The sequence below is a fragment of the Alosa pseudoharengus genome, unplaced genomic scaffold, assembly GCF_046254945.1.
Source record: "Alosa pseudoharengus isolate Yale_2024_CS ecotype anadromous, Long Island Sound unplaced genomic scaffold, YU_APseudo_1.1 YU_APseudo_1.1_scf_2, whole genome shotgun sequence".
NCBI classification, from domain to species: Eukaryota; Metazoa; Chordata; class Actinopteri; order Clupeiformes; family Clupeidae; genus Alosa; species Alosa pseudoharengus.
In genome coordinates, this window is record NW_027468663.1 from 22,955,856 (window position 1) to 22,974,918 (window position 19,063).

The 19,063-nt window shown below is 40.5% G+C and overlaps 1 protein-coding gene across 2 annotated transcripts in view; it reads left to right on the forward strand.

Annotated features, from left to right (window-relative positions):
• The window catches only part of LOC143134110 (CD48 antigen-like), a 44,969-nt gene that overhangs the window by 12,522 nt on the left and 13,384 nt on the right, over nucleotides 1-19,063 (forward strand). For both annotated transcript variants that reach the window (XM_076294229.1, XM_076294228.1), the window contains exon 2: nucleotides 363-662. In XM_076294229.1, the coding sequence (XP_076150344.1) occupies nucleotides 363-662 (300 nt within the window). The remainder of the gene's footprint in view (nucleotides 1-362; nucleotides 663-19,063) is intronic.

The window sequence follows — 19,063 nt, forward strand, 5'->3', positions numbered from 1 at the left end:
GGATGTTTTTTTTACTGTGATATGTCTGAAATAAAGAATTACACAATTGTTTTAGAACCAAAAACCTGTGTGCAAAAAGTGGAATTAATTGTCCAAAAATTTGAAGAAAATGTGAATAATGCGATAATGCGACATGCATACATGAACCGGTGATGTCTGCGTGTTCGTCAAGATCTTTCTTCATATTCTGTCGCTCACTGGTTCATGAAAATGTGAACCTCCGAGGGGCGGAGGCAGAGCAGAGCAATGTTTACAAGTAGGGAGGGCCTTGTTGAATATTCACTGATTTTATGCAAATATCACAAGTTGACATGCTCACCATCTAAACTGGCACACCGGCTCTGATTTTGTCTGTCTTACAGGGTCCTCTGTGTTCAGGCAAACTGGAGAATCTGTCACTCTCGAGTTCCAGCAACACCAGCAGCTGGAGAGGGAGAGTATAGATTTAATACACTGGTTCAATGGCCAATATAAAATAATGCAATATGCACCTCTAAGAGGCGTTGTTACAGTATTCATCCATAAAGGCAGAGTGGAGTTTAATAATGAGACCTTCTCTCTGGAGCTGAAGAACCTGCAGAAGAATGATAGTGGACTCTACAGAGGAGAGATCATTGCTGTACAGGGAGAAGTTAAAGTTGAGCACACACTCTCTGTTCTGGGTGAGTAGATGCATGACTTTCTTAAAGGGGACATATTATGAAAATTAAACCTTTTCAGTATTTTTACATGTGTAGTTGGGTAAACGGATGGCTAGTCTGGCTACCAATGCCAAAACATCAAAATAACAGTTGTTTATTTGTGGCTGCCTAGATCTGAAAACATGTGGTTCAGCAAGCCATCAGCTTCACTGTCAAAAGTTATGTCAAATCTACCAGACTGTTTAACAAATTAGGATGTCAAATACATCAGATAAAACAATTATAAATAAAATATAAAAAAAAACTGCATAAACGAGGCCTCTAAACGCGACTGAAAGACCCTGCAATACTTCGGGTAAGGATCGACGATGAATGGCAAGATTTTGCTAATGTTCAAGCTGCAACAGAAAGGATGAAAAATACATTTCAGGATCTTCAGCTATAGCTTAAGTAAGACAACAGAACTGGTATGAGCTGTCTCTTCTTCTTTTTCTCTTTTTCGCGACACCTAGACTCTGTCTGTTGCCTGTTAAGTAGAGACTCTTGGCCTAACCTTGAAAAGGAAAAATCTTCCATTTAAACAGGCTTACATGTGACCTTGTTTTATTGTTAAGTTAAGGAAGATAAGTTGGCTAAACTAAAACTGTAAGGAAACGTTCATTTCTGTATATGCCTATACATTTCGTTGACAAACTACTAGGCCTTACATTCCTTTTTTTAGGAATGCTTTTCCTTTCCTTTTTTATAGCACTACTGTCTCTGTTTAAAGTAATAGGCCTATAAAGTTAAAACATTAAAATAAAGATACAATGGAAAATAGTTCATTTATAGTTCAGTATTATCATTTTACATTTTATTTTCGGAATGAATGGAGAATTATAGACTCTTTTGATGGGGGAGAATGAGCTAATTCTTGAGCGTTACAACCTTTTAACTGGCTAATTGGACACTGGCCACCGGAAAAATGGCCAGCACCAATCAACGCCTTTATTGTATTTCTCCCATTTCTTTGTTTTTCCTTTGTTCACATCCCCTTTATGTATGTTTGTTTGTTTACTTGTTTTTTATTTTCTCTACTCTCTATTATGTTTGTACCGTCTTTACACCTCATAAAACACACTCTGGGAACACACACACGCAAAAAAGGCCAATCTTCACTTATGTTATAGATGGTTGAACCACATTTAAAAAGAATCAACTTAGTCTCTTGGAATACGAATGGTTTCAATCAATAAATTAAGTCCATTAAAGTTCTGACACATCTTGCAGATTTAAAAACAGATATAGCACTCCTACAAGAAACTAATTTAACATCTCAATATATTGGTAAATTAAAGAAAAAGTGGGTGGGACAGGTTTTTTCAGCAGGCTATAACAATAAGAGTAGAGGTGTAGCAGTGTTGATTCATAAAGAAATACCATTCCAAGTTAAAAAAAACTATAGAAGATTCAGAGGGAAGGTTCATCCTCCTAAAAGCAAGCCTCTTTAACAAACCAATAATAATTGCCAATATATATGCACCTAATGATAACCATCTCCCATTCTTTCATGAAACTTCTGTCAGCCTACAATAACATCTCAGTCATTCTTGGAGGAGACTTTAACTCGGTCCCTCAACCTTCTATAGATAAATCCAGTCACCCCTCCAAAAATGATTGGAAAATATCCAAAGCTCTAGTAGAACTGTGTAAAGGAATAGGGCTTGCTGATGTCTGGAGAATTACCGATATATATATATATTGAAATTGAGATAGAAACTACACATTCCATTTGAATGCTCACAAGAGCTACTCAATAATAGATTCACTATGGGTAACTCAAGATATTTTAAGCAACACCAATGACTCTAAAATTCATAATGTAATAATTTCAGATCATGCCCCTATCTCCCTGTCATTTTGCCATACAACCAACAATTTAAAATCTCCAAAATGGTCACTAAATAACTCTCTTTTGTCAGACTCTGACTTTAAGAGGATAATTACCAGAAATACAGAGCTTTTTTTCAAGGAAAACTTGACCTCAGAGATACGTTTTGCGGTTTTGGTACCATATGGGAAGCATATAAAGCGACTTGTCGTGGCTGGATAATTAGTTATTCATCTTACAAGAAGAGAGTGGCAAATTATCAGATGGAAAACTTGACTGCTATGTTAAAAGATCTGGAAAATAAGCATAAGAAATCACCTGCAAATGACCAATTATATAAAATTGGAACTAAATGCACTTTCTAATGAAAAACTTAAATTTTCTCTTTTTGAAAAGTAAAATTATGAAATTGGAGAGAAAACAGGTAAAATACTTGCTCAAAGACTTCAAAGACAAAAAACATCTCGAATCATTCAAGCAGCAAAATCAAACCATACCATTATAAAAGATCCTAAAGGCATTTACAAAAAAATCAAGGAATTCTATGAAGAGTTATATAAAAGTGAAGTTACAGCAACAAGCCAAGATTTAGAACGTTTCTTTAAAAGAATACATTTGCCAGCACTGTCCAAATCTCAAAAAGACAAACTGGATGAAGACATTACAAAATATGAAGTGATAAAAGCAATTCAATCTAGCAATAAAGCCCGAGGAGAAGATGGATTTACTACACATTTCTACAAAACCTTTGTTGATCTGCTGGCAGATAAACTTCTCCAAGTATACACTGAAGCAAAAGACTATAATGCACTTCCCCAAAATATGAATACCTCAATAATAACGTTGCTATGTAAGCCAGAAAAAGATCCATTGCAGTGTGGAAGTTATAGACCCATTCAGTTACTTAAAATGTAGACAATACAATTCTGGGGAAAATAATTGCAGGCAAAATGAAAGAAATACTGCCTTGCCTTATACATAAGGACCAAATAGGCTTTGTTCAAAACAGATTAATTGGTGATAATATGCGGAAACTAATGCACACTTTTCATTATGCGAAGACTCATCAGTACCCAGCAGTAGCCGTTTCTTTAGACGCCGAAAAGGCTTTTAATCGCATTGAATGGAATTTTTTGTTTAAAACCTTGGAAGCTTTTGGTTTAGGTCAAAATATTATTAAATACATTTCATTGCTCTATAGTAACCCAATTGCAAAGGTTTCCACAAATGGAATACTTTCAGAAAGCTTTTCTTTACATCGAGGCAAGGTTGCCCCTTATCACCTTTACTTTTTATTCTTTCTCTAGAACCACTTGCTTGCCAAATTCGATCAAATAAAGATATTTATTGAATTTCAATTAGAGATTTTTCTGTAAAAATATTCTTGTATGCCGATGATATCTTACTAACTGTACTAAATCCTGCCTGCTCACTTACATACACTCTAGAATTAATTAAAAACTTCAGTCAATTATCCGACTATAAAATTAATTGTGGGAAATCTGAGGCATTGCCACTTAACAAATCCTGCAATAAAGACTGTCTTGGAAATCTGCCCTTTAAGTGGTCTCCAGAGGGTATAAAATATTTGGGTATTACTCTAAATCCCGACTTTGAGACCATAGTTTCGACAAATTTGACCAACATCCTGAGGAAGATTAAAGATGATTTAGATAGGTGGAAGTACTTACCTCTCTTGCTCGCTATGGGGGAAAATAGATACAATCAAAATTAATGTTCTTCCTCGCTTAGTGTATGTCATAAATGCTCTTCCCATACCCTTTGACAAAGTTTATTTTAAGAAAATCAACTCTATATTCTATCTTCCTTTATATGGAATGGCAAGAGAGCGAGAATTGGTACACATGAACTATATCTCAGCCGTGACAAAGGTGGAATGGGCCTCCCAAACTTAGAGAAGTACTATATTGCCATAAACGCTAGATATCCCTTAAAATGGGGTTATAATTATACTGAATCAACAATTTGGGAGGACATAGAGTTCAAAAATGTTTTCAGACAACTACAAATTATTTCTAAAATGATTGTTGTTCAATACCAAATATCTGAGGAATGTGGATAATCCTATCATAAAATTCTCATGTGAAATAATAAAACTTCTACATAACATGCTACAATTTGAGCCACACCTCTCCCCAAATACTCCGATATGGGAGAATGGCGCCTTTACAGTTGATAAGAAAAACACTGCAAAATCAGGAGTGGGAAAGAAAGGGCTCTGTACACTGGGTCACCTTTTTTCTCAAGGCACTATTATGTCCTTTGAACAACTGAAAAACAATTTTGAACTTACAAACAACTGGAAAAGTGATGCTGTTACATCGTTAGAAAAGATCTGGGAGAAAGACAAATATAGATTCAGACAGTTGGCAATCAATCTGGCAGAAAATTCATAAGATATCAAATTCTGCACGCAATAAAACTAAAAATTTTAGGTTACTATAATCCAAGGAAACATGCACTTATGGGTTTACATAACGATGACAAATGTTGGCACTGTAACAAAGGGAAGGGAATCCGATCTGGGAATGCCTCAAATTACAAACATTTTGGAAGAATGTCATATTAAACTTATCTATGATTACTAAAGAAAAGATCTCTCTAGACCCTAAATTATGCATTTTTAATTATATGGACAATATGTACTGTATGTACCTTTCAAGAAAAAAACTGTATCTATTGGTCTGATGAGTGCCAAGAAGGTCATAGCAGTCAATTGGAAGACCACTATCAACATTAATGAAAGAACATGGCTACAAACATTTGAAACATTATTGAGTCTGGATGGAACCAATGTCTAACTCTATATACACAGGTACCCCAAACATTTGGCACAAAATTAAAAAAACAAATCTATAGTAATATTGCATGTTATAGTTAGATCACACGATAAATGCTGACTGTGATCTATGTTTCAAATGTAATAATGATCTGATGATCGCACATCTCATGTCTTACGTTAATATAATCAATGTCTATAGAAGAAGCATAGTCTAGGTATGTTTGTATGTATGAAGGCATCATGGTTCGAATTACGGGGGGTATTGAGGGGGTCCGACCCCCCTAGATGAGACTTGGACCCTCCCAAAAGGGATGAAAATAATAGTTTGGGGGGTACTGAAAAAAATTTAATAAAATGTAATGTTATCCAATATTGCATGTAATTAAATGCAGTATTTCCATCACATACCAACAATTCAGGATATAATCTAATGAAATACGATTTTCAAACCCTCACCCCCATTGGGCTGTACCATTTCCTTGGTACGTTCAGACTGTGTTCTTTGCTATGATATAATACTGACAAATTTAACCGGAGGTCTCCCCTCCACTCAGCAGCCAAGACCATCGCTGCTGGTTAACTTAAAAAACATTAGGCCTACAATCACACGCCATGTGAGGAGTTCCACTGATCAGGCAAATTTTTATCAGACTAATCAGGCGATTTATCAATTAGTGCAATTTCATTCTTAATGTCTTAACAAGAGGGAATATGCACTAATATTCAGGGAATTTCGCATGTACTGTAGATTAGTGGTTCTCAAACTTTTTTAAGCAAATGCCCATACACCCATAATTGCAACGTTACCTGCAGTTTGTTTGAAACGCTACGTGAACATATACAAAGTCAATTGGACCTGAAATGTCTTTCCTCGTTGGCATTATTATGACCGCCGCGCAGCGAAGCGGCGGTCATACAGTATAGGTTTAGTAAGATTTTTCTTTTTTTTTCTTTTTCGCATGCCCAAATTTCCGTCAAGGATTCCCGGAACACTGAAAGACCGGGGTACACGAAACTTGGTGTGCATGTAACCCCACATGGATAGCATGGAACCATCGTTTTTCGTTTTGATCTGTAGCCCCCCCGCTGGACTGGACCCCACGAAAGGAGGGTAGGGCAGACACAGTTTTCTGTGAATATCTCGAGAACCGTAGGCTTTAGGGCAGGGGTGTCAAACATACGACCCGCGGGCCGGATGCGGCCTGCTAGATGGTTTAATCCGGCCCAGACTTGTAGAGAATAAATTTCTGACTATGTCAAAAAAAAATCTCTAGCCCATTCCTGTGAGGAGTTATGAATTTTCAAAGAAATAACCGAAATGCTCAATTCAGCCGCTAGGCGCAGCCAAAAAACAAAAAAAAAGTTCGGAGTTGACTGGTCCTGTGCTGTCAGTTTGGCTACATTGTCGGGAGAAAAGCAGGCGTTGCGACAAAATTCAGAGACAAAGTGCAGCCTGCAAACGGAGGACAAGATGTTTGGGCATTTTATTGTATTTTGCACCAGGAAGTGTTGTGTTGTAAAACACTAAACTTGGATCATGTTAAAGTGTGGTTGTGCAAACTGTAAATTTAATCAGGTCGCGAGGTCTGACTCACCGTCAGTTTGACTGTTTTCTTAGTGATAATGGCATTCTGTCTGGCTTACCATACCACGCTGTAGTATGTAACTGTAGAATGTTATATCTGCATTGCATTGATGAGCTTTGATTGGCCCAATGAGCCACCTAGTCACGTGAGCAGGAGACCCCTGTTAGTTAGTTGGCTAGCGATGTTGGAACTGGTAACATGTACTAGCTGTGCAATGTTAAATAAAACTTCAAAAGAAAGCCTCCGTCTGAGCTATTCTACATGGTGTCAGAAGTAAAACGTCTACGTCGTACTACAAGTGGTTAGTGGAACGTTTGAATTGGGCCGTATATATATATTTGATGTTGAGTGAGACCAAAAGTAAAAGACATGGCTGATGGATTTCGCCGCCCAGATCCGCTGGTGTTCGATAACAAAATCGCGGATAACTGGCGGGTATTCGAGCAGGAATATGACATCTTCATAGCTGCAGCTCACGGTGACAAGCCAGATCGGACAAAAGCCTACATACTCCTCAATCTAGCGGGAAGCGAGGCTATCGAGAGAGAACGCACTTTCACCTATGCTGTGGCTCAGCTAGACGATGATGGCAACGTAGTCCGCCCAGCTGAATCGCGGGAGAATCCAGAGTGTTTGAAACGAAAATTCAGGGACATCTGCAATCCACAAACGAACATCACGATGGAGAGACATTCTTTCAACACAAGGAACCAAAAACCTGGTGAGACTGTAGAGTCATATCTAAGTGCACTTAGAAATAAAGCGAAAACGTGTGATTTTGGAGCACTGCAGGATGAACTAATTAGAGACAGGCTAGTCTGTGGCATCAACTCTGATGGAGTGAGGAAGATACTGCTACGAGAGTGTGAGCTAACGTTGGCAAAAGCTATCAGGATATGCCAGATTAACGAGCTGACTGAACAGCATACCAGAACACTAGCGGCTACTCCGCGCACCTCAACAATGAGCGTGGATGCGGTGCACCGAGACAAGAGATCAAGGTGCATCAGAAAACATCATAAGCTGCAGGAACTGTGGCCATGAACACCCCGCGAAAAAAGAACTTTGCCTCGCATATGGTAAACAATGCCATCACTGCAACAAATTGAACCATTTCCGTAGCCACTGCAGATCTGCATTTAAAAGCAAACAGCACAAGTCTGTGCACCAGGTTGCTCAAACCAACTCAGATAGCTGCAGTGAGGACTCTGAGTCATTTGACATTGATGGACTGTCACTCGTAGATAGCAGCGAAATAAATGCTTTAAATGAAAATAACAGGAATATCAAAGAATTGAACTGCAGCGTAAACGTCAATGAAAAAAAACTCAAACTGAAAATCGATACTGGCGCAAAGTGCAACGTCATCTCATTGGACACACTCAAGCAGGTCAGAAATGGAGAAAAAGTTGACAATAATAGGAGGGTGAAGCTGGTGGCATATGGAGGTACAGTGATAAACACTGAAGGGACTGTGCTGCTAAAATGTCAGCTGAGCAACCATAGATTCTACAGCCTACAATTCCATGTGGTAAACAGAAATGTCCAGACACTACTAGGGCTGCCGGCTTGTCTAGAAATGAATCTGATGACACTGAAAGATGAAGTTTTTCATGTAGACCTGAAAGAAAGACAAAACTCACAGCACAAGTGGTTTCATGAGTATGCCGACCTGTTCAGTGACGAAGTTGGCTCCCTTCCAGTTACATACCACATGAAGTTGGATCCAAATGTCACTCCTGTCGTCCGGCCGCCTCGTCGCATTCCAGTAGCAATGATGGACAAGGTGAAAACAGAGTTGCAGACCATGGTGAAATCGGGAATCATCACACCCATCTCTGAGCCCACATAATGGGTATCCTCAATGGTAGCCACACACAAAAAAGACACTGACAAGATACGGTTGTGCATTGACCCAAGGGACTTAAATGAAGCAATAATGCGCCCACACCATCCAATGCGCACGGTCGAGGAAGTGGCTGCCCAAATGTCAGGTGCAACAGTGTTTTCAGTGCTCGATGCCAAGAGTTCATTCTGGCAAATCAAACTAGATAGAAATTCCTCGTTTCTCACCACTTTTGCCACTCCATTTGGGCGTTTTCGCTATCTACGGATGCCATATGGCATCAGTGCCGCCTCAGAGGTCTTTCAGAGATCTATGGAGCAGATATTTGTGGGCCTCCCGTGTGCCATAATTGTCGATGACATCATCGTTGGTGGAAGAGAACTCAAAGAGCACGACGAGAATGTGCGGAAAGTGCTAGACAGGGCACGTAAGGTCCGGCTGAGGCTGAATCCAGAAAAATGCAAATTTCAGCTGAAGGAGGTTAGCTACGTTGGACACGTCTTCACCGAACAGGGGCTCAAGCCTGACCCAGCAAAGATTCAGGCGATCGCTGACATCCCGCCACCTGAGGACAAAGCTGCACTACAACGTTTCCTTGGAATGATTAACTATCTTGGAAAGTTTATTCCTAACCACAGCAACATTACAGCACCCCTACATCAGCTCCTGCACAAGGACATAGCATGGTGTTGGTCAGAGCAACAACAGGAGGCATTCGACACACTGAAGCAGTGTGTGGTATCACCACCTGTGCTGTCATACTACAATGTGCACAAACCGGTCACTCTCACATGTCACTCCATGTCGCCTCACAATACGGCCTTGGCAGTGCGTGCCTCCAGGATGGCAGTCCTGTGGCCTATGCCTCTCGTACCCTCACAGAAACGGAGCAAAGGTACGCACAAATAGAAAAAGAACTGCTTGCCGTGGTGTTTGCCTGTTTTAAATTTTATGATTACATATATGGTAAACCAGTTATCGTTGAGACAGACCATCAACCCTTGGTCTCAATCCTGAAAAAGCCTCTCCACACAGCACCAGCACGCCTGCAACGAATGATTTTGAAGCTCCACAAGTTCAATCTGACGTTGATCTACAAGAAAGGCAAAGAGCTCTACCTGGCAGACACGCTGTCACGTGCACCAAGAGAGACCACAGCACAACACCTCACAGAGCAGGAAGACTTCGAGGTGATGGCAGTACAGCGCATCTCATCCTCTCGCCAAGATGAGCTACGCAACCACACAATGGAAGATGTGTCTTTACAAACCCTGACCAACATCATCAGACATGGATGGCCAGAACGACTGAGCAGTGTACCAGCTATAGTGAAGCAGTTCTTCCCATTCCGAGATGAGCTTTCCGTGGAAGATGGAATAATAATGAAAGGGACAAGAGCAGTCATTCCACAAATGCTGCACAAAGAATACCTCACACTGCTACACAAAGGCCATCCTGGTGCAGAGGCCACCAAGCGACGAGCACGCAATGTGGTGTTTTGGACGACAATGACAAAAGACATTGATAACTTTGTACAGTCATGTAGTACATGCAATGCCTTGAAACCTCATCAGCCAAAGGAGCCATTGCAACTACATGCCGTCCCAGAGCTCCCCTGGTCAACAGTGGCAACAGATCTATTTGAATGGAACAGCCATCACTACCTCGTCCTAGTCGACTCATATTCAGGATGGTTTGAGATGGACCAACTAAAGAACATTACGTCACAGTGTGTGATTAACAAGCTGAAACGGCATTTTTCTGTTCATGGAATTCCCCACAAGCTATTATCTGACTGTGGCACACAGTTCACGAGTCAGACCTTTTGTGACTTTGCCAAAGACTGGGATTTCACTCACGTCACTAGCAGTCCAGAATACCATCAAGCAAATGGACTGGCAGAACGAGCAGTGCGAAGCGCAAAGCGCCTGTTGGAAACATCTAAAAGAGATGGGACCGACCTACTACTGAATCTGCTAAGTGTCAGAAATGTGCCAAGAGATGGCACCCTAGGCTCCCCTGCGCAAAGATTGATGTCCAGGGTGACTCGCACAAACCTACCAGTCAGCAAACACCTGTTGAAGCCAAAGCCATTGAACACTGGAACAGTCCACAATCATCTGTCAAAGAAGAGAGAGAACCAAAAAAAATTCTACAATCGTGGCAGCCAGCCTCTCACTCCACTCCGCAACTCCCAGGTGGTCCGACTGCAAACAGAGAAAGGACATGACAAAATAGGCATTGTAAAAAGGGGTGCCGCTGAACCAAGATCTTACCTGGTCGAGTCGGAGGGTAGAGAGTACCGCAGGAATCGACGCCATCTGCTGCCTGTAGCAGAACAACACCCTCAGGCCGTAGAGATTAATCCATCTTCATCAGCAGATCCAGCATCCGACAATGAAAACATCTGGAATCCACCCAGTGTCCCATTGTCTCCAGAGACACTGCCCTCCACGCACAATGAGCACTCACCTGGCCACTCCGGTGAGACCCTCATCCAAACACCTACCGAGTGCTCAACCCCTTGTTCCAGATATGGCAGACCCTTGAAGCCCAACCCCAAGTACAACACTTAATCTAACAGCAGTGTTCTGCCACTGATGTGTTTAGTAAAAAAAAACAAAAAAAAACAGATGTTACCATGCATTGTATGTGATATATGAATGTTTATGCTGTTTCTTAGCACATGTTCACAATGACTTGTCTGGTGTGTACTTGAAGACAGTTGTGATTTCTACAGGTAACTCTTTTAACAACAGCTGTTTATTCTGAGATTCTTTTAATGCATGTTTCCTGTTATTGGATGTGTTAAACTAAAGAAGGGGGATGTAGAATGTTATATCTGCATTGCATTGATGAGCTTTGATTGGCCCAATGAGCCACGTAGTCACGTGAGCAGGAGACCCCTGTTAGTTAGTTGGCTAGCGATGTTGGAACTGGTAACATGTACTAGCTGTGCAATGTTAAATAAAACTTCAAAAGAAAGCCTCCGTCTGAGCTATTCTACAGTAACCTAATCGTATCAGTTGATCGTATTGCTCATGCACTGCTAACTTATGTTTGTTAAATTCATTTTATTTTTCATACATTTGCACATTTACATTTTTAAGGCAGGATGTTAACTTTCTTCATAGCTCCCACTTGAGTTTAGTGTGGTGAGTTGGTTCAGGTGGTCAGATGTAAAAATGTAGGCCTATCCACTCAACTATAAAAATAAACCAGTTGTTTATGAGAGTGAAATGCATTTTATTTTTTAATTTCATTGGCCTCTCTGAATAAATGTGTAATAATCTAATATATTCCTTGTGATTATGTAGGCTACAAATGTAGGCTGAAGGGTAAAGCATAGCCTACTGAAAAAAACTAAGCTGGAGATTTGGAGTTGTCAAAGGATGTTTTGCAAACATGAGATCAGATGTGGCCCCTGAACCAAAATTAGTTTGACACCCCTGCTTTAGGGGGACCATTTTTTTTTTGTATGTTGAAGAAAGAAATCACGCTGAAAGGCCTATATGATTCTAACTGTCTCACTAAATTGCATTATCCACACTCAATTCTCACTGGTATCTGCTAGACAACAAGTACCAAAACATGATTAGTTCATAGATTTCACATGTAAAATTTATTTTATACAACCCCACCTCCATCTTGCCTGTTCATAATTCTGAGAAATTCTTGATTGTTTGTGTTATGTTTATGTTATGTGTGTGGGTGTGTGTGTGTGTGAGTGTGTGTGGGTGTGTGTGTGTGTGTGTGCGTGCTTGTGTGTGTGCCTGCGTATGTGCCTGTGCATGCAAGCGTACATATGTCTACTGTGTGAGTATGTGTCATACGTATGATTACTGTGAATGTATGTGTGTGTGTGTGTGTATCTGTTTGTGCACATGTGTGCACATGAATTGGGTTAACATGACCCCTGGAGGCAAACATACGGAAAAAAATGGTCATCCTAGGCCCTACAGTTCTCAAGATATTCACAGAGAACTGTGTCTGCCCTACCCTCCTTTCGGGGGGTCCAGTCCAGCGGGGGGGCTACAGATCAAAACGAAAAATGATGGTTCCATGCTATCCATGTGGGGGTACATGCCCACCAAGTTTTGTGTACGCCGGTCTTTCAGTGTCCCGGGAATCCTTGTTGGTGTACGTCACTAAATGTACACATCAATTATTTTATTGTAAGGCCCCCCATGAACGAAAGTACACAAAACTTGGGATACATTCGGAGGGTGTCATAATGATCCTACACTTTTAATTTCGTGCAGTTTTGACCTTGTCAGCCAGAGATATTGTGATGAAAACACCTAATTTTTTGCTTTTTAATTTTTAACTAGGTGGCGCTATACATGAAATAAGTGGTAATGGGTGGGTTGACATGCCCCCTTAAGACCAACATACATAAAAAAGGTGGACCTCCTAGGCCCTACGGTTCTCGAGATATTCACAGAAAACTGTCTCCGGCCACCTACAGGCCAGTTGGTGTATAGTAACATAAATTTATTTATTGTGTGGCCCCCCATGAACGGAATTCCACAAAATTTGGTGTGCATACAGAGGGTGTCATAATGATCCTACACTTCCAATTTCGTGCAGTTTTGACTATGTTAGGTCACAGATACCTTCAATTACAACACCTCATTTTTACTTTTACCTCATTTTGTGTTTAACTAGGTGGCGCTATACATGAAATGAGTGGTTATGGAATGGGTTGACATGGCCCCTTGAGATTAACATAAAAAAAAAAAATGGTCCTCCTAAACCCTACGGTTTTCGAGATATTCACAGAAAACTGTGTCTGCCCTACCCTCCTTTCGGGGGGTCTAGTCCAGCGGGGGGGGCTACAGATCAAAACGAAAAACGATGGTTCCATGCTATCCATGTGGGGTTACATGCCCACCAAGTTTCGTGTACCCCGGTCATTCAGTGTCCCGGGACTCATTGACGGAAATTTGGGCATGCGAAAAAAAAAAAAAAAAAAAAAATTCTGACTAAACCTATATGACCGCCGCTTCGCTGCGCGGCGGTCATAACAAGACACCTGATGAGATCTAATGTACTGCTTCAACCATCAAAATACTTGTGATTTTTTAAGAATTGTTATTTTCTGACCTTAAATTATAACTGATGTATATGATGTGATTCCCCAAGCAAAGAAAACTCAATAAAAAGTAAATAATAAAATCAAATATAAAGAAAATAACAAATTATGAAATAAGGAGCGACTACGCCTAGGTCTCGAACAGTTGGCTAACGTGCGAAGATGTTTGACCCTAGAGGTTATCTAGAGACACAGGTTATAGGCTACTTCTTGCTTAGGTTTTTAAAGAGTGGAGACCTTCTTACCATCCTTCAGTATAAAGTCACGCTGACCCAAGTCTTAGAAAAGACAGATGAATAACCACAGAAGAGACAAGTTATCTTACCCTCCTGCTGGAATTCGTAGAAAGACCAAGAAAAGACAAAAATACTGCTTGAAGAATTAGATGCCAAGGTTAAATAAGTTCTTTACTTTTCAGCACTTTGGTGATGATAACAAAATGCGGCGTAATATCCACTTGCAGGTTACAATGTTGTAGAAAATATAAAAAAGAGTAAATCCACAAAATAGGAAAATAGTAAATCCACAAATGGAGAAGAGATTACAATAAAAATGGTAAATCCACAAAATAGGAAAAGAGAATATAAGGAAAAAAAGTAAGTCCTCAAAAAAGGGAAAAAGTCAGCTGATTGTCTTCTGCAGTCACTCTCTGTCGGAGTAGCAGGTCTGATATCTGCAACAGGTTCCACGGAGTTTCGGTCCGCAACTCAGCCTGGCACGACGTCCAACACTTTGCTTCTCAACGAATTTCGGAGGACGAATTCTGACAACCACACGCGACATCATAAAGCAAAAACCCAACGAGTTGAAGGAAGGAAAAAAGAAGAAGCAGCCCCGATTGTCTAGTTCAGCCCTTATTTATACTAGGTAGACTTGACCTCCCCCACACATTCCTGAGACTAATCAATCCTATTTTCCCACGACAGTTTAGAACCTTCTAGAAGTTCCCACGAGGGCTGGGAATATTCTCACGTTAGCTGGGAATATGGCTGGGAATATTCTCACGTTAGCTGGGAATATAGCTGGGAATATTCTCACAATAGCTAATACATTCTAGAAGTCACTGATCTTCCTTCTCCGGGTTACATTTCGGAGATGATACATCACATTCAGGTTTACAGATAGTTTCCAGAGGTTACACAAACAGTTTACATTCAATGGCATTTTTAACCATGTGACACATTACATTTAGCAACATCCACTTTTACAGTCATCAAGAGAGATCGGTTACATTCTTACAGGTTACAAACACTTATGGCATTAACCTTCACACAATGCAATCTGAATACATTCATTTAAACAGTTTGAGGCACTTCATCCATTTCACAGTTTTGAGACCTACACTTCCTTTACATACATAACTCCCTAGACTTTACAAAGTCAGGCTACTAAAATACTTGTAATGATACATTTCATTCATCGCACTTTATTATTTATTATGAGGTCATTGTTTGCAGTTATGGTTCATTTTCCATTTTTTTATTCACATTCAATAATCATCAACTATTTCTGAGGTCAGGGTGATCTGGTTTAGTAATCCTGCACATTGTTCAACATCTGCTTCAACACATTCATTCACTTCCACGCTTTCAGGTGAACTTAATTCAAGATGTTGCAAGGTCATTGGTTTAACATTACGATTCAATTCCTGGTCAGTTTCTTTCCTAATTTGTCTAATCATATATTCTAGATCAGAGAGATTACCTTGATAGCTAGCGCTGAATCTAGCCTTTCTGCGTTTTCGCCTTGTAAGACGTATTGGTTTTGTGCTACTGCTCTGTGGTCCATACGGTCGGTGTTCTGGCAACACGTCAATACCAAACATGAATAGACTATCATTTCAAGGTCAAGGTGGTCAAGGAGAGGCCCAGGAGTTAGATCTTCAGCAGGGTGACGAGAACCAGCCAATCTGGTAACAGTGACCCTTAAGTTCAAATGTATGTATAAACAGGGGTGCTTTGATTGCAAAGTCTTTTGCCAATATGAGACTTTTCCACTGGTTTAGGTATGCAAATTGCCAGCCTTACAACTTCATAAAACTATTTCAAATTGTAGAAAGTGATCAAATATATCATCTTTATAACACTTACCAATGCCATTTTTTAGTTCAGTATTCTTCCATGTTTATATCAGGGTAAGTACGTTTATTTAGATTGTCATGTCATTTTTCATCTCTATACTGTTAAATTACTCTCATTTATTCACTCACTTCAACATCAGGTTATAGTTTTCTTAAAAAATAGTTAAATTACAAATGCTTCACTCACTAGCGATACAATAGCCTATATAGCCAATAAGAGCTAAGTGGTGCAATTTAATGCCAACATTACATCACATAATTTAATTATTGAAATTTAATGTCAACCTTTCAAACCCACCACACCTTCTGGCCCTGCAGCTGCATTCTCACACCTTCTTGTTGATCACAACTAATAATGCACACTGTGATCTCCCACACTCCTCCACCCTCCCTACCACCAACATGGCCCTTTCCTACATCAGAAAACACAGAACCCTTTCTCTAAGCCCCATATTCATGAAGGCCTGTGCAGAAAAGCTATGCGGATTCTGCAGTGTCTATTCATCCGAAGCCTGTGGCAGGAGAAGGTCCGGGCACTGTGGAAGACACAAGTACCCAAGAAGTTTTCTCCATTTGTCCTCAATGACTATAGGCCAGTGGAATTAACATCCCAGGGGAGGAGAATAAATCTGAGAGACAATGCACAGTTTACATTCAATTCTATTTACAGTTGTGCTCATAAGTTTACATACCCTGTCCCAGGGTTTCCGTTGTCCGGTAATTGCCGGATATTGGCCGGAAAAAAAATTCCGACAAGGTCCGACAAAATTAAATCTCTCAAATTGTCCGGAAATTGGTTAATAATCCCGTCCCCCTAACACAATCTGAATTTGAGAATAAACCTAAAATGTAGGCCTATACTAAAACAAGAATACGTCCTTCGGCTATGTTTGAAAAGAACAGGCTCTACCGTTTGAAAGTTATTAAACAACATGCATATGCTGCATTTAAAATAAAGTGTATGCCTAAAACGTCTGTTAAACAACGAACGAATGAGTGACAGTGTTTCCCATACATTGACTTATTTGTGGCGGCCCACCACAATATCAACATTGGCCACCACACAAAGATTTTCCAGGTTGTACTATTTCAATTGGATGGAATTCTTTCATTGTAGAGCTATGTGCATCTTTGTAAAGCCTCTCCTTGTTTCTCTGTCTCTCACCAAGACACTTGTCATTTTCCATGTAGACAAACCCATGGCTACACATGCAACTGTGTACTGTTCCCAGAGCATGCTATCTGTGTCTATGATCTGCAGGGTTAGGGCCTCCTCGACGAGGAGATTGCTTATCCGCAGATAATTTGCGGCACAATCTAATGGTATCATTGAACCGCGGACATTTTCCAGAATAGGAAATATTTCTTAATTTAGTGTATCAAATAAAGAGGCATAGCATTAGGTGGTAGTGGTGTAAGTGTTCATTCAATGTGTGTGCGCATCTGTGCAAGTGAAACTGTTGAACCACTGGAGATAACATGGGTAGCAGCAACAAACAATGTAGCCTATTTAAAACAACGAACGAAGCGGATTCTTGCTGTAAATGAAAACAGCATAGAGACTGGTTAGATTTTTAAATTGACACTAGTTAAGCATGTTTAAGTTAGGCTAATGAACATGTTGAATTCTATACGGCCTGATTATATAATTCTTTAAAAGATAATTCCGGTGTGATATTGACCTAAAGTGTATTGAAACATGATACCGAGTGTGAACGTATGTCTCATAGCCCATCTCGGCTTGTCCCCTGCACTCCAAAATCTGGCGCTAGTTAGCCGATGCTACCAACAGCTTTTTCAATGGTGGTGCTTCGGCATCGGGCTAGCCATGCAAATAAATCACTGTTTTACACCATTTACGAGGCTCAATGTATCTCCACACTTCATTGGTAGACTTCCGAGGGCCCTGACATTTAAAACGAGACATTGAGAACTTTGAAAAAGCACTGGTAGTTTACTTACAAGACGATTTATACAGACAGTATCTTCACGAAGTTTAGCGTTTGCAGCCATCTTGAATTTAGTCACGATAAGTCGAGCGACGAGTAAGAATGAACAGGTATGATAAGGGATCAGATTCCAAAAATAATTCAGTGGAAATGCATGGATTCCAGTTTCTTCCAGTAGCAGCAACTGGAATCCATGCTTATGGATTCCATGGCGAAACGGATACGGAAGCGGATACGCAAAGGGACCGCCGCGGTGTCTGATCGGATCCGTGAGCCGGCATCGCGGCGGATACGCCGCGGTGTGCAAGTGGACACAGTTTCGGATCCGATTTCTGGATCCGTTACGGAGTTCACCGTACCTCCGCAGCGGATGCGTTTCATAGTCCGTTTGCTGTCTGGGTAACCTTGCATGCACTCCCGCGACTGTGGTCCAAAAAATATCATGTGTAGTACCGTTGGAAAGCTCTGTTTTTCCTCTATCACGCTATGTGATCTATATATAGACACTTCCTTTGTATCAGCAACCAATCACGAAAGTTCAAAGGCGAGTTTAGGCTGAGAATGGAATCTCATTGGCTGTCTTTCAAGGCTTTTTTCTCAAAATGAGTTTCCTCTCCCACTCTGAGCACGAAAACTCTTGGTGCATTCATGGCACTTCGGAATGACAAGGGCCGCCACCGTGGCTACTTTGTTTTTCCCACAGCAAGTGTTCATGCGCTTTGCCGTCGGAATGTGTGACAAACACGGATGTCACATAGGGTGACCAGATGAGATTGGCTGAAATTCGGGACGTTTTTTTTCCGCGGGGGGGGTTTGTAGGCCTGCATAGACTATTGTAAAAGATAATGAATTTTCAAACCTGTACCAAAACACATTTTTATTCAAACATCAAGTCTGCCTCACAATACAGTCATTGTGAAAAAAATAAAAATAAAAAATGACTGCGTAGTGCAAATCAGACCTTTCAGAATAAGGATAAAAGCCTAACGCTAATAACAAGCCTTGCCAAAACTATGGGTCATTAAGTAAGAATACAAAATAATTGTTAGATTAAGTAGATTAGCCTAGGCTAAAAACGACATCGGACATTAGGCCGAACGTATTTTTTTTGCACACATGACGCCTCCCCTCCGTGAGAAACACCAAACTCTCTTCTACACACTTTGCAGAATGCTTTCATCTCGTCGCTTAAG